Genomic DNA, 14,623 nt, shown 5'->3' with positions numbered 1-14,623 from the left:
AATGGTTTGATTCTGGGGGCTGGACCACAGTAAGAGAGGCCACTCCCGGTTGCCAGGTTGGGTAGCTGCAGTAGCCTATGGTTTCTCGTATGCCAGGCACTCAAATGAATAAAAGCCTATTATACAGTGATATAAGCTTTAATGCGATATCTGTGTGTTTCGGAGATACAGTAATGCTTTGAATATAATGTGACTAATGTTGTGACATTAAAAGGTAATACGCAACTTTTATTGAGTGATTAATAGTACACATAAATGCTGCATTGTGTCATACAGTCATAGCGCACTGTAGAAAAGTGTTAGGTAGGCCTTTTAGTAGGCTACTATGTGTTAAAAGTTCAACTTTATGTTGCCTTTTAGTGGCTCCTAGTGATCAGGATTCTAAGACAGACCAAATTAATCACGTACACTAAATATTAGTATTATTACTATTAGTATTACATTCAGTTTCATTGTATTATTTTCTGCGCTCTTTTATCAGCAATAATGTATAATAGTAGGCCTAGTTGTAGCCTGAAGATCTTCATTCGTTTGGCGTCGTTGCTATGGAGACCGAAACAATTCTATCCTGCTATGAAAACTGGAGCATGGATGACTAGCGTAGCTATCTAGTTGGCTATCTAGATACAACAAAACCACTGAATGCATTCGACTTTCATGAATGTTAAAGTGTGTGTTATTGTAGCGTATTTCAATTGAATGAGGTAAGTATGTGGTTTGTAAGATTACATAAGGATGTGTCATACCTTTAGATATAGATAACTAGAGCTACTTAGATAAGGTAAACTAGTACAAGTTTATCCCACTGCAAGCTAGAGCTATAGACTACATTTACTGTAGCCTTAGCTACTGTAGTAGCCTGGCAGCCTTCTCGTTTCTAGGTAGCTACTAACAACTTAGATTCTACCTGGATAAATACTTCAACGAGAGTGACATGTTAAATGTTAGGCTTTATCCAGTCTCTATCCTTCTCACCTGACATTGTTTTGGGTTCTTCTCTTGTCTGACTGTTTCCTGTCCCCTGTCGACTGCATTTCTCTGGGTCCATTCCACTGTGTCCCTACTAGACATGATAGCTAATGTTCCAGGGAACACCCTGGACTCGGGTACTCACTGGACAACCACTTGTGGTAAAAATGCTCAGGTAATGTGTCAATGATACAGTTGTAAAGTTGAGTAAATCTGCAGTTCTCTTGGTCCATGGTCTGGCATTATTTGTTATGATATCTAGATACAGTATAGTACCTAGTTAGTTGGTACATGGTGAGGATAATACCAGGGTTAAAATAGGGCCATAAATTGCTGTGATCTCTGTCTGTTCCAAAGGTGGGTCCAGTGCTCCAGCGGCCAGGACAGCTGCAGAGGAAGGCATCCTCCCAGAGAAGCTGTTTCCTGGGGGTGGAGACCTTGGAAGAGCTCACCTGGGAGAACTGGGATCTGGGTGGGGAGTTCACCAAAACCCTTTTCCTGAAGAACATCCACAGCAAGTTGCAGAAGCTACACTTCAGGTGAGTCTGGTGGTGGAAGGCAACAATTATGAGACAGAGTGCACAGTTCTAATAAACAAACCCTTCATATGTTAAAGTCAGCAGCAACATTAAGTGGATGAAGTACCAATTGACTACCATTAAAACACAAAGCTTAAATGAATGTTTTCCTCAGACCTCCTGTGTCCCAGTTCTTCACCACCCTGTTCCCTCAGCTAATCGTCCTCAGTCCAGGAATGTCCTACTCCCTGCCTGTCACATTCCACCCGCTCGACAGGGTACGCATCTTCTCCCCCTGGGCAGAGTGGGGGAATGCATGGGGAGCACTTTGTGTCACTAAGATCCCCATGGTGAAATCTACAATCGACAATGAAATCCATGGAACTATTTATCAACTAAATCATTCATTTCTGCTCATTCTTGATCTTGTCCTCTCATTGGTGGCAGTGTGAGTACCAGGACAGTATTGAGTTCCAGAGTAAGAATGGGTTATTCCAGGTGTGTCTGCGTGCCACCATCCCTCGCCACACCCTGGAGATACCTGACTCCGTCCTGCTGCCTCCCTGTGCTGTGCACCACTCCTCTCAGTCAACCTTCCTGTTCCGCAATGCCAGGTAACAGACAGTCCCACCAGTGACTGCTTGGGCTGTCTAAGATAGGAGACGAATCATGTTAAAAATATGGGTTCTTGTTTATGTGTAAGTACATTTTATGTGTGCCTTACTGTGCCCCTCTCTACCATGGTCCCTGGTTTGTGTGTGTGTGTGTGTGTCCCTTTCAGTAAGCTGCAGACAGGATTCCAGTGGGAGGTGACCACTCCTTTCCAGCTGTCCCCAGACCGAGGAGTACTGGGACCTGGACAGGAGTGCCGTGTTACTGTGGTCTTCCGGCCACAGGAGGCGCTGGTGTACCAGAGAGAGGCCAGCTGTGCGTTCGGGGATGACGGGGAGACCACCTGCACTGTGCTCCTACAGGGCATATGTGAGTGGCAGCTTTGTGGTGTCATTCTGTCCATCATTCACTGTATAAGGAACAGGAAAGTTTCCCCAAAATATACTCATGCTACATGCCGCACATGCTCTGACAGCCGCTGCCTATATAGTGGACAGCAGAGATCTACATGGACTGGTGATCTGTTAAAGCATTGCCTTGACGGTGTTTTGTGCTCGTGTTTTTCTTCAGCTAAATACCCATTCCTGGAGATCAGTGCCCCTGGCCAGGAGGAGGGCTGTAAAGTTCTGGACTTTGGCAGTGTGGCCGTCAAAGCCTCTGTGGAGAAGCACTTCGAGATCCTCAACAAGTCTTCTGTGAGCCAACACACTCTCTTGCCTGTGATATATATAAACAGACAGACCTATTTCTCACTTTGATCATTCTGTCTGTGTCTGTCTTCCTCTCCTCCCAGATGAGGGCATCCTTCAGTCTGTCCAGGTTCAAGCGTCCTCCTCTGTCTCACTCAGTGTTCCAGTGTTTGGTACAGAAGGGCGAGGTGGCTGCGCGCTCTGCCGTCAGAGTACCTGTGTCCTTCTGCCCCGTGTCTGTGGACAGTAGCAGTGTGGACTACCTCTCCCTCACCTGCCCAGGGGGTCTCAACAAGACCCTCCTCAAACTCACTGGCAGCTGCATAGGTAGGCACCGTATGTCACTCCAGCATGGATAGGCACCCCTCCCCTGATTCACCTTGTCTTCTTGCTCTCCTGCAGGCCCACAGGTGTGTCTGTCCTCATCTGTACTGGACTTTGGCTGCGTGGAGGAAGGGGAGGAGTCTCTGCGGTCAGTGGACCTGGTGAACACCTCCTCCGTCGAAGCACACTATCAGTTCGACCTGGACGGGGAGGGCCACAGCGTGTTCTCCCTCCAGCCAGCAGGGGGTACCCTGCCCCCCTACAAGCGTGTGAGCCTGAAGCTGCTGTACCGCCCGACCCACCCCATCGCCCACCACAGGAGGGTGGCCTGCCTGCTGCTGCACAGGGTCAGCGTTCACCCTCTCGCCCTCGTTCTCTCTCTGTGGAGCTCATATGGGTCACCCTCTCCACATTCTGCTCCAGCCATGATAAGAACTGTTCTGATATCATCTGTGCTAGTTCTGAGGATGGCCATTGATGCTGTCATCCTGTGGATCTCTCTCGGGACAGGAGCCTCTGTTTCTGGACCTGATTGGCACCTGCCACTCTGAGCAGCTCAAGCCTGCCATCTTCAAACCCAAACACCTGGTTGTGTACCAGCATCACCTGGCCCGTGGCCTCACCCAGTACCCCCCAGACATGCTCAGTGCCATGCTGGCAGAGGGCAAGCTCCATGTGGACCAACAAGGGGCGCTGGTCCTACCTGAGGTACATTTGTGGGGAGGGGTAACTTGATTCTGCCCAACGTCTAACCATAAAGTCATATGCCAGGAATAACTTAGCCCTTAGCCTCTTCTGCAGGACCTAGCCATGGAGCCTGCTGGTCCGGAGACAGCCAGTGTGGCAGTGCCAGCCAGGGCTTTGACAGCGAAAAGCTCCATGGAGGAGTACTACCAAAGCTGCTCAGGGGGTAAACGTCATGAAGGAGGAAGTGGGGAGGGGCCCGGAAGCCATGTGACCTTAGAGCCTCCTAAACTGATGTTCCACCCCGGCTCCACCTCCCTGCCCGTCGCCATCACCAACCACACCAAGGGCAAGCTCAGGTACTACACCCTGTCGTGGTGCCCCACGTGCAAGGCTCAGTCACAACCACACCAAGGTCAAAAAAGGAATGAAGTTGTGTTCTGTTTTCCAGCGTGTTGTGGACCCCTGCTGCAGACTCACCCTTCTCTGTTACACCATCATCATGTGACTTGGGGCCCCTGAAGTCGACGTCTTTCAGGGTCACCTACACACCCAAGCAACACAACACCTTCCATGGCGGCCAGCTGGAGTGTTTTTCTCTGTACAAGGTAAGATTTGTAGAGCCTGTTTCTAATGGTCAGATAATGGGAAGTTAAAGGGCTACAGATTAGTCCACTACGACAAAATCGATCCCTTTTGAAACATCTCTGTGTTCCTTAAAGGCAGAGTCTACTTTCTTGCCAGGTGTTGAGTGACCATCGCCACGTGGAGGACAGCACCATCTGCCCCTCCTGGTGTCTGACTGTCAGGGTCATAGGTCACTCCTTCCTGCCTGGCAGAGAGCACTTTGTCCCCCGGCTCTCCCTGCAGCCCCCCCAAGTGGTCAGGAAAAGCATAACACACACGTCCGAAAACCCACCACCACACTCCACAACGGCCCGGGTACATATTGCAGTGTGTTTCTCTGTGTGTGTTGCTAGGTGTTCCCCGGCCTGAGCATGGAGTTCTACCGCACCGTCCTGCTCCAGAACACCGGTGCCCTTCCCCTGATCTACATCCTGGACCCGGAGCAGAGCCCGTCTGTGTGTGTGTTTCCCTCCTGCGGACTGGTCCACCCTGGACAGCACCACATCCTCACACTCAGGACCACCCCTTCTGAGGACAATCCCCCAGAGCTGCCCCTAACCCTGCGGCTGAATGCAGACCCCAAACACACTCAGGTACACACACATCCACACACACACACACACTTTTGTTATTCATCGTACAAGTGATCCATTTATGCATATATGTTAAGTGTGCGTGTGTGTGTGTGTGTGTGTAGGAGCTGAGTGTGGTGAGCCTGGTGGAGAAGCCACGTGTGTGTTTGGAGGGAGACGGGAGTCTGTTCTTCAAGCCCACCGCAGTGGACTCCTGTTCCCAGCGCCTCTACCGCATCAGGAACTTCAGCAGGCTGCCTCTGCAGTTCAAGTGGATGATCTCCGGATCGGACCAGCAGGTCATCGCTGTCAAACCAGACTCAGGGGTCCTACAGCCCAACGAGAGCTCGGTGAGACACAGAGACAGGTGGTGGTTGATCTGCTAGCTGTTTGGATGACACTGTAGGTGAACTAGCCTGGCTCTTGTAGGTGCAGATGTGGTCCTTCACTCCCATGGAGGAGATGGGGTACAACCTCAAGCCCAGCCTCACCTTCTGGCCAACCCAGATGCCGGATTGCAGGAAGTGCCGCCTCCCTCTTAAGATTGTAGGGACGGCCGCCGAGGGCTCGATTCAGGTGAGGCTCTTTTATCGCTTTGGTGCGTGTGGGTGCGTGTGTATGTTCTAATTTGTATTTTTCTTCTGCCCAGGTTGAAAATCGAGTGCTGGAACTGGGAGAGGTGTTGGTGGGGGGCTACAGGTCCTTTGAGATTCCCCTGGTCAACAATGGAACCTGTGCTGTCAGCTTCTCTCTGAGTGTAAAACAGAACCAGCTGGACCCTGGTCCAGCCCACAACACTTCTTCTGAACACAACGGTACCACCACAGCTAGAAGGCTGCATGTTTCACACCAGCTGTTACTTCACTGTCATTAAACTAGATGTCAGACCTAATGTCAATACTCTCCAATACTACAGCATATCCACATACCAGATAGATGGGTTTTATTTATTTATATCATTTTCCAGCCCTGGAGCTGGACTCAGAGAAGGGTACCATAGCAGCCCGGTCCAGACTGCTGGTGCGGGCCACAGTGAGGCCTGCCAGGCGGGCCCAGTACTCCTGGACTATCAGCTCCCAGATCCTCAGCTCCAAAGGTGAAGCTTGACCCATCACCTGTGTCTCTCTGTCTGGGTTACATTCTACCCTCGGTCCGAACCATCTCAATCCCCTTCTATCCCCCTCTCTCCCCTCTCTCCCCTCGCTCCCCTCTCTCCCCCCTCACCCTCCCTCACCCCCCCTCACCCCAGAGCGTGTGCTAGCGGAGCCCCAGGCGGTGTGTGAGGTTCGAGGGGAGGCCGTGTTCCCCATCCTGGAGGTGAGTGACATGCGCAGCAGCGGCAGTGCGGAGCGGCTCAGCAAGCTGCAGCTGTGGAGCCTCTTCTCCCTGGACGCCCTCAACGCCCACCTGAGCAGAGACCCCGCACCCTCCGAGCTCACCTACCGCCTGCCCATCCGACACAGGTCAGGACCAGCGACACTCCACCCATGTAATTTTATGGGGGTCAAATGGCTGAGTGGTTAGGGAATCGGGCTATTAATCAGAAGGTTGCCGGTTCGATTCCTGGCCGTGCAAAATTACGTTGTGTCCTTGGGCAAGGCACTTCACCCTACTTGCCTCGGGGGAATGTCCCTGTAGGTACTGTAAGTCGCTCTGGGTAAGAGCGTCTGCTAAATGTAAAATGTAACTAGACGCGTCGGGCGGTATCGCGATCAGGTTCCTTGGAGAGAAAGAGGGGCTTCGATAAATGTATTTTTATGTATGACGAAGTTGTTCTGACCCTGCAGTCTGCGACGCTGTCCGTCCGTCTTCACGGCGGCCATGTTGGATTTTAACTTTGGCGCAGCACCGCTGGGCTCTGAACCCTCCTGCATGCTGCTCATGTTCGAAAACACAGGCAGCATCCCTGTAGACTGGTGAGACCCACTGCCTAACTCACACTCATACTGGAAACCCCACCTGGATGGAATGTTATTAAGAATCTCTCTTCTTCTCCCCCCACAGGTCATTCCTGTTCCCAGAGGACCAGCAGATAGAGCTGGAGTACTGGGCTGACACTGTGGAGTTCAGCCCGTCAGAGCTCCACCAAATGAAGGTCCAGGACAACAGGCTGTTCAGTGTCAGTCCTCGCACTGGCAGACTGCTGCCTGGCCAGCAGAAGGCAGTGCAGTTCAGCTACCGGTCAGTTTGGGGGTTTAAGCGAGTGACCGTTAGATGCCAACGTGCAGAAGATGTTGTGGAAATCATGTTCTATCTGTCCTCAGGCATGACTTTGCTGGGACCGACCGCCTTCCTGTCCTCTTCAAGCTGTCCCACGGCAGGGAGATCCTGGTGAGCCCTCAGCCCACCTTAGGAACAACCCATGATCAGGTCAAGTGGACACGGTTCACAGCTGTTGTTTTTCTTTGTGTGCATCGGCTGTAGTTGAACTTCATGGGAGTGACGGTGGAGAGAGACAGACACTATCTCCACTTCACCTCCAGCAAACACGTCTTCTCCCCTGTGGCCATCGGAAGCTTTAGCCCCCCCATACAGGTCAGACACTCAAGGATGGATGGATGTATTTTGACCCGTGCCTTTGGGATGTCCATCCTCTCACCATGGTCCCTGTGTCTCCCCCCCCCCCCCCCCCCCCCCCCAGGTGTATGAGCTGTATAACGGAGGGGCCGTCTCCGCCAGGTACCAGCTGGACACAAAGGCCCTGGAGAAGCTGACTGCCGAGAACTTTGACCACCTGGTCCTGCAGTGTCTCAACCCCCAGGGAGAGGTGCTGCCTGGGAGCTCCGCCCAGATAGAGTGGGTCTTCTCCCCTCTGGAGGCCAAAGCATACAGCGTGAGTTCTAACCTCCCCTCCAGCCCACATCCAGCCGCTCATAGAGAATACGGTGTGGACAGTCCATACAGGTGCGGTCCACCCAGCTTAACCAGGCAGAATCTTCTGTGTGTGTGTGTGTGTGTTTTCAGGTGGATATCCCTATCCATGTCCTGAATGGAGACTCTGTACTTATGACGTTTGAAGGTTGTGGGTTTGATAAACAACTCCTGGGAGACTCGGTTCCTCTACAACTCCACGAAACCTACCCGTCAGTGCCAAGTACTCAGAGAGTGCCCTTACCTGGCCAGGTGGGTCACACGAAGCCTTTTGGGAAATGTAGTGTTTTGATTTTGATGTTGTCACATGGGTCTTTTCTTTCATCACGATTCACCAAGTGGTTGGTGTGTGTGCGTGTGTATGGGTACACGTGCACATGAGAGTGTATGTGTGTTGATGTGTGCCTGTGTGTGTGTCTGCACACAGGTGGTGTTCCTGTCGGAGGAGCGGGTGTCTCTCGGGGACGTCCCGGTGTGTACCAGATCCACCCGGATCCTCTTCCTCACCAACGTCTCCCGCACTGACACGGTCTATTACAGCTGGAACCTGGCCGACCAGCAGGTACAGCTGTCTGGGCCTTTGTCTGTCTCTTCCCTGGGAGTCAGATGGCTAAGTGGTTAGGGAATTGGGCTATTAATCCGAAGGTTGCCGGTTCGATTCCCGGCCGTGCAATTTATGTTGTGTCCTTGGGCAAGGCACTTCACCCTACTTGCCTTGGGGGAATGTCCTAGTACTTACTGTAAGTCGCTCTGGATAAGAGCGTCTGCTAAATGACTAAATGACAATGTTTGGTGAGCTGTGTTTCTCGAGGTGACTGACTGTGTGGATGTGTGTGCAGGCGGTGCAGATCCAGCCAGAGTGTGGCACTCTGGCTCCAGAGGAGAGCGTGCTGTGCAACCTTACTCTGCAGACCTCCTGCAGCCCCAAATTCTACCAGATAGACCTCAACTGTGAGGTCAGCACACACACACACACGTTTGTGTGGGTATCTGTTTCTGTTTCATTCAAAATCCTGTTTTCCCTAACCTTAATCCAAAAACCTATCCTGGACCCTAAACCTTACCCTAGCTCTTAACCCTAAAACTATCCCTAACCCCTGCCCCACTCCCACACATTTAAAACCCAAACCATGAAAATAGATATAGCACTTGAATTTATGAGGACCAAGAACAAGTTCAAACTAAACTTGTCGTCCTCATCATCACCAGGTGACTCTGGAGGAAGAAGTGCTCCGGTACCAGCATGCTTTGCAGCAGTGGGAGGAGGAGAAAGAGAGGCAGAAGAATGAGTTCACCCTCACAGAGAAGGAGCTGCAAGATCAAGCCCAGAGACACACACACAGCAACCTTCAGGTCAGACACTTATTCACAATTATATGATGATCATCTCATGAATCCTTATTTCTTCTATTACTAACACCAATGCCTTGTCATGGCACAGGAAAGTGAACAAGCTCCACTGAGATCTGCCCCAGCAGTCAGGAAATACAAGGTAAGGTCAAACATTTAGACAAAGTAGATATTGTTGCGTTCAGTTTCACATAAGGTCACCCTATTCTCCCAGCAGTCACTCACTCTGAACATTAGCACGCTCAGTTTCTCCTTCCTCTGGCTTCCTCTCCATCTCCCCATCCAGACCCTGCCCCCTATCCGTGCCAGCACCAGCAGTTACCTCGTAGGAGTGCCCTGTGCCAGGCCCACCCGGGCGGAGAGGCGGGCCCAGAGAGAGGCTGCCAGCGCGTGGAGGCGGCCGCAGCCCCCCCAGGCGGCCCTGCTTCATCTGGGGGTGACGGCCCGCTCTCACTCCCTGCTGGAGTTCCAGACCTTCTTCCCCTCGCTGCTCAACACTCATTATGTGTACAGGTACAGTGGAACACGCCATCAGCTCTGTTTAAGTTCCTCAGCTTAGAGAATCATAGTTAAACATTCAGGAAAAGTCTTAACTACCTTTATACTAATTAGACATGAGTGGAAAAAGATGTTGTCAAACCCTCAAATACTTGATGGGTTGGCTTGATTTAGTTCACCAGAAGCAATTGAACAGACTGTCTCATGCTCCGAGTCAGGTGTAACCCTGGATACAGTTGGGTGAACTTTGACATTCGGTCTCCTCCAGGTCGTTCCAGCCCAGCGCCCATCTCTCAGTGCCAAGTCCCAGTAGCGCCCCCTCTGCAGACCTGCCCCCACTCATCCACGGTCCAGAGAGAGAGATCCTCACATTTATCCTCCCTGCCATTCTGAGGTAATTAGACCCCCACCTTCACCCTAACTAAAGCCATCACCTAGATCACCGCTTCTTTAAGGGGACGTTTCTTGACATCTAGGGATGCAATGCATGGCACATCTTTTTTTCTGGGGACCCGACCTGTACTGGCTAACCCTCCCCCACCTCGTTCTCCATCTCTCTTTCTCCATCTCTCCAGGAGTTTACAAGAAGACCCCTCCTTCCACCAGTCTCTGGTCAACACGGTGTCTGAACCTGTCCCCTACTTTATCCAGATCAAAAAGAGCTCCAACCCCACAGCCTCTCCCTCCACGACCTCCACCCTGGATCCCACTGCTGCTGGGGGCACTGCCCCTCCAAACCCTCCCTCCAGCCCTCCCTCCAGCCCTCCCTCCAGCCCTCCTCCTCCTCAGCGGTTGCAAGGGGGGGCAGAGCAGCTCCTGGAGCTTCCAGATCCCCCTCCAACTCACCAGCTGGATGTCCAAAAGGCCATACGCAGGTTAGCTGGGACTCAAACCTTCCTGGTTTTACTGGTGTTACATGTTTCCAGAAAGATGATAGCGCGTCGGTCAAGCTTTTGTTCATTGTGCTCCATCTCCCTGCCGTCCAGGTTTCCCAAGTTCAGTGACCTTGTGGAGGAGGTTCTGTTGAACACCATCCAGAACCTGATGACTGAGGCCTTCCGGGGTGAGCTGGTGCTCACCGCATGCCCTCGCATCATCGCCCTGCCACCGGTCTCTGCCAGGTGGGCTCTCAACACCAATATTGACTTAGGCGCCCTGGATTTTAAAACATGTAAACTTGGTAGCAGATGCCTTATGGCTGAACGGTAGTCATTACCTTTCTTCACATATGGATGGTTGTTGTTTTCTAGGAAGAACGGCTGTGGATTCAGGAGGGTTTTTTCCCAAGGTGTGGCTGATGCTGAGCAGAACAGGGAACCCCAAAAAACCCAGGCCATCAGTCCTGTGCCCCACCCGCCCCCCTCCTTGAGCCTGCTGAACAACCTGTTACCCCCACCATCCCACAGTCCCCCCACACAGACTGACCTGCTACACCACTGAAACAGACCGCATCACCAGTCTGGATGACCTTTTCACATGAATCATTTGATATGTAGTAAAATAGACATGTTTCTAAGAATTCAGTCAATTCATCCTTTCTCTTTAAACTGTATCCATTCAGATTCACTTCTAAGCATAGCCGGCATGTATCTCTGTATAGCTTACAGCCGTTACTGGACTAAATCAATAAAGGATGTTCATGGGATTCAATTCATAACTCACAAATAGATTAAGACAAAAAGCCAGATGATAACGGAAGGTTTTATGTTTTTTTGTAAAAGTTTATTAAAAAGGAATTTAGTCCACAGTAGTTAAGACTTTAGCGCCTACAATATAAAAAAAAAAAAGTGTACACCCCAAAAAGCATTCAAACAAAATGCCTGGATAAAAGGGATAAATAAAACTAGTTTTTTTTAAACATTAAAAAAACAACAACTCTGAATAGTATGAATGAATGCATCGCACTGTCGGGCCATCGTAACTAACTACAGTGTTTCTGTGTGCCCTTCCCTAAAGAAGAAGCAACAGATGAAAATGAGAAGGACAAATTAGGTCATAGAATCAACACCAGCTTACATGGTGTGCCGAGCCTGGGGCCATGTCTGTATTTAGCCTCACAGACAGGTCGAGTTGGCTACAGCACTTACAGGAGGAGGCAGCCAGGAAACCGCAGGGTGTTGTGGGAATATCATGCAAATGCTTGCATGGCAGACAGTGCTTGGTTTTAAAAAGGGAAGTTTACTGGAATAGTCCCATCCAAACTGGCAAGAGTTTTTACAGTCTCACCTGACTCTGGAGTAACATCTCCAATCAGAGGAAGAACTCACCTCACCCTTAGAGTGAGGGCAGCTTACTGGAAGGCACTGGGGCACGCTAACCTGCACTTTCACTGGAATGTCTCCAGGGGTGTTCATAAAAACATGACATAAAATCAGCGATCTGAACAGTCAAATAAACAAACTCATGGAATGCTTGTGAGGACCAGGGAGATTGATACGGGGGGTGGGGGCTGACTCTGTGGTGGGTGTGGGGACCGCAGGCCCAGGCCGTTTCGTGAGGCGTCAGGAAGGTGTGGAGGTGGGGAAGAAGCAGCATAAGGGTCGTAAAGAAAAGGCTGCGTTTGAATCCATTCAACTAGCTTCCTTCCCTCGTCTCCACGCCTCCTCCCTCGGCAGAGACATGGTGGCCTAAAGCAGCACTGTGGAGACTTATTAAACGTCTTATACACCAGCACTGTTACTGATTAAAAAGGAAGACATGGAGAGGAGGCTAGCTGAGACTATGGAGGGTCAGCCATAGTTGGAGCACTAATAAGTGAATGCACAGGATGTGGCAGGGTAGGGGGGCTGACAAGTGGTAAGTCATATCCCCAGGAGGAGTCTTCTCTCCTGGCCATGTCTCCTCTCCACTCTACTCTGTGGGGCTCTGGGCATCTGCTAGCAGCTCTGGTCTCAGACACTCGATAGGGCACTGGATGTTCTGGAGGAGAGAACGGGAACGGAATCAGACGGTGTTTTCACTCCGGTAAAAGAGAGACGTACAAGTCATTGGTCCAGCCAACCCACCAGTTTGCGCAGGGCGTTCTCTCTGTAGCGGTTGAAGGCGTCGGAGTGGACGGGCTGGAGGAGGTCTACGTCCACCTCCGTCTGGCCTCCTGGCCTCCGGCAGTTCTCACAGCGCCAGCCCTGAGAGGGGTAAGAGACATGAATACAAACACACACCCAGCACACTCACACACAGTACAAACACACACAGCCCACACACACACACACACACACACAGGTTCCTGGCCCACCTGTTGGCCTCCATAGCAGGTGCAGGTACAGATGGCTCCCAGGTATTCCTTCTGCCACTGGTTGCCCACCTGGTACATCTTCCCATCGTCGTAACAAGTTGATTCATCTACAGCACCAGACAGGAGAACATGGGGTTGGTTATACACCTCAAATCATTATTAACATGTACCGTAATGACTGATGAGATAGGTGAGACACATACAGTAAGATAAGACAGATAGATACAGCATGTATGTGTGTGTGCGTGTGCTTTGTTAGACTCACGTGGTTCACACTTGAACTCTCCCTTGCCGTTGCCCAGGCAGGTGCAGCTCATCATGTGACCGTTCTCAGCATGGCGGTCCCACTTCTCCCCGATGCGGTAGTTGTTTCCGTTGTCATGGCACCATTCTGTCCGGGAAGGGGGGGGGGGGGGGGGGGGTGGCCAGGGCAAGGTAGAGTTGGGAGAATACTAGTCAGAAGGCATCAGATGTACTGTATTTTCCAGGCAGGTCAATCCACAATGTCGCTGAAACACCATATACGCTTCTGCTATCTGGACATTCTGTGTTGTTGCATCCTCTTGAACAGACCACAGGTATCCCACTCCTTGGGACTGAAGGCTCAGATTGGACCAAATTCATCACGTACTCATTCACACACACACACACACACACAAGTCATGTGAGGCTGTTGACTTATGACCTCAGCAGTCATTCATGATGGCAGTCTCAGAGTTTAGTATCGTCTGGTTACAGACTGACAATACAAACCTGAGACTCAAGCTTAGCTGGCAGCGAGCCAAACCCCTCTACGGCCATGTGACCCTTTCTCACATATGGCGCCGAGAATGGGAGCTAGCATGGGCAGACCTCAGCTATATCTAACTCTAATGATGCTATACATCAAAAAAAGGTATCAACGATTACCATGGATTTTATATAATTGGACCTGATAAAAGGGTTTAATAGCAGTCGAATTAACACCAGGTCAGCCCATGCTAGGATTGATTACATGTAGTGTTGCAAAGCATGCTGGGATGGGTTTAGTCACTCACTGGATGAATCACACCTGAAATGGCCGCTGCCCAGCCCCAGACACCTGCACCAGAGTTTAAAGCCTGTCTCAGACATGCGCTCCCACTCGGAGCCCACCTCGTGGTAGGTGGCGGTGAAGGTGTCGTAGCACACGTCCCTGTTGGAGAGCACATCACCGGGAACTGACCCGAGAGAGGGAGGAAGAGAAAGAGATCAATTATCATCTGCACATTAAAAAACGTTACTTTATGTAAGCCCTGAGACTGAGAGAACGAGGCAACAATGGTAAACTGGAGAGCAACTGGGCGATCAGTTTATAAAAAACGCCTTTTCTAATGCGGGTTGCGTCAATGTCTTTTTTTTTTACCAGCGTTGCCGACGGTGACCACCTCTTCCAGGATCTTCTCCTTGTGCGAGCCCCTGGCGGCCTCCACGATCACGTTGTAGGACGCTCCGGAGGTCAGGCCCACCAGGGTGGCGCTGGTGGACGTGCCGGGCAGATGCATCTGAGGGGGGGGGGGGGGGAAACGGCCAGTAAGGATTCTATGAGTGGGTGTGTGTGTTTAACTATTCTTCTATGGACCAGAAATCCCATAAAAAATAGAAAAACTGCAAAAATGTAACTTTTTCTTTAAATTGTCTTGGTCCTCACAAGTT

The 14,623-nt window shown here is 51.0% G+C and overlaps 2 protein-coding genes across 3 annotated transcripts in view; one reads left to right on the top strand and one right to left on the bottom strand.

Moving 5' to 3' along the window:
* The first annotated feature begins 1,069 nt into the window (after positions 1-1,069).
* On the top strand, positions 1,070-12,345 carry cfap65 (cilia and flagella associated protein 65). Its single transcript, XM_067261172.1, is given in 32 exon segments — positions 1,070-1,144; positions 1,327-1,508; positions 1,663-1,765; positions 1,935-2,101; positions 2,269-2,468; positions 2,670-2,794; positions 2,893-3,115; positions 3,191-3,459; positions 3,623-3,820; positions 3,914-4,155; positions 4,248-4,404; positions 4,541-4,678; positions 4,777-5,016; positions 5,121-5,345; positions 5,425-5,571; positions 5,645-5,810; positions 5,963-6,112; positions 6,257-6,458; positions 6,783-6,911; positions 7,000-7,176; positions 7,260-7,326; positions 7,420-7,530; positions 7,637-7,828; positions 7,960-8,118; positions 8,294-8,428; positions 8,706-8,822; positions 9,076-9,219; positions 9,308-9,358; positions 9,503-9,729; positions 10,290-10,589; positions 10,701-10,885; positions 12,194-12,345. Coding segments are annotated over 32 exon segments (5,355 nt in total).
* The window catches only part of fn1a (fibronectin 1a), a 24,871-nt gene continuing 21,657 nt past the window's right edge, over positions 11,410-14,623 (bottom strand). For both annotated transcript variants that reach the window (XM_067229392.1, XM_067229391.1), the window contains 6 exons: positions 14,334-14,472; positions 13,987-14,148; positions 13,215-13,340; positions 12,950-13,056; positions 12,720-12,839; positions 11,410-12,633 (listed from right to left, as the gene is read on the bottom strand). In XM_067229392.1, coding sequence (XP_067085493.1) covers positions 12,565-12,633; positions 12,720-12,839; positions 12,950-13,056; positions 13,215-13,340; positions 13,987-14,148; positions 14,334-14,472 — 723 coding nt within the window. In that variant the 3' untranslated portion in view covers positions 11,410-12,564. The remainder of the gene's footprint in view (positions 12,634-12,719; positions 12,840-12,949; positions 13,057-13,214; positions 13,341-13,986; positions 14,149-14,333; positions 14,473-14,623) is intronic.

This window comes from Osmerus mordax, chromosome 2 (assembly GCF_038355195.1).
Source record: "Osmerus mordax isolate fOsmMor3 chromosome 2, fOsmMor3.pri, whole genome shotgun sequence".
Lineage (NCBI taxonomy): Eukaryota > Metazoa > Chordata > Actinopteri > Osmeriformes > Osmeridae > Osmerus > Osmerus mordax.
Note: the sequence above shows the minus strand (reverse complement) of the source record. Positions and strands in the feature narration are given on the sequence as shown.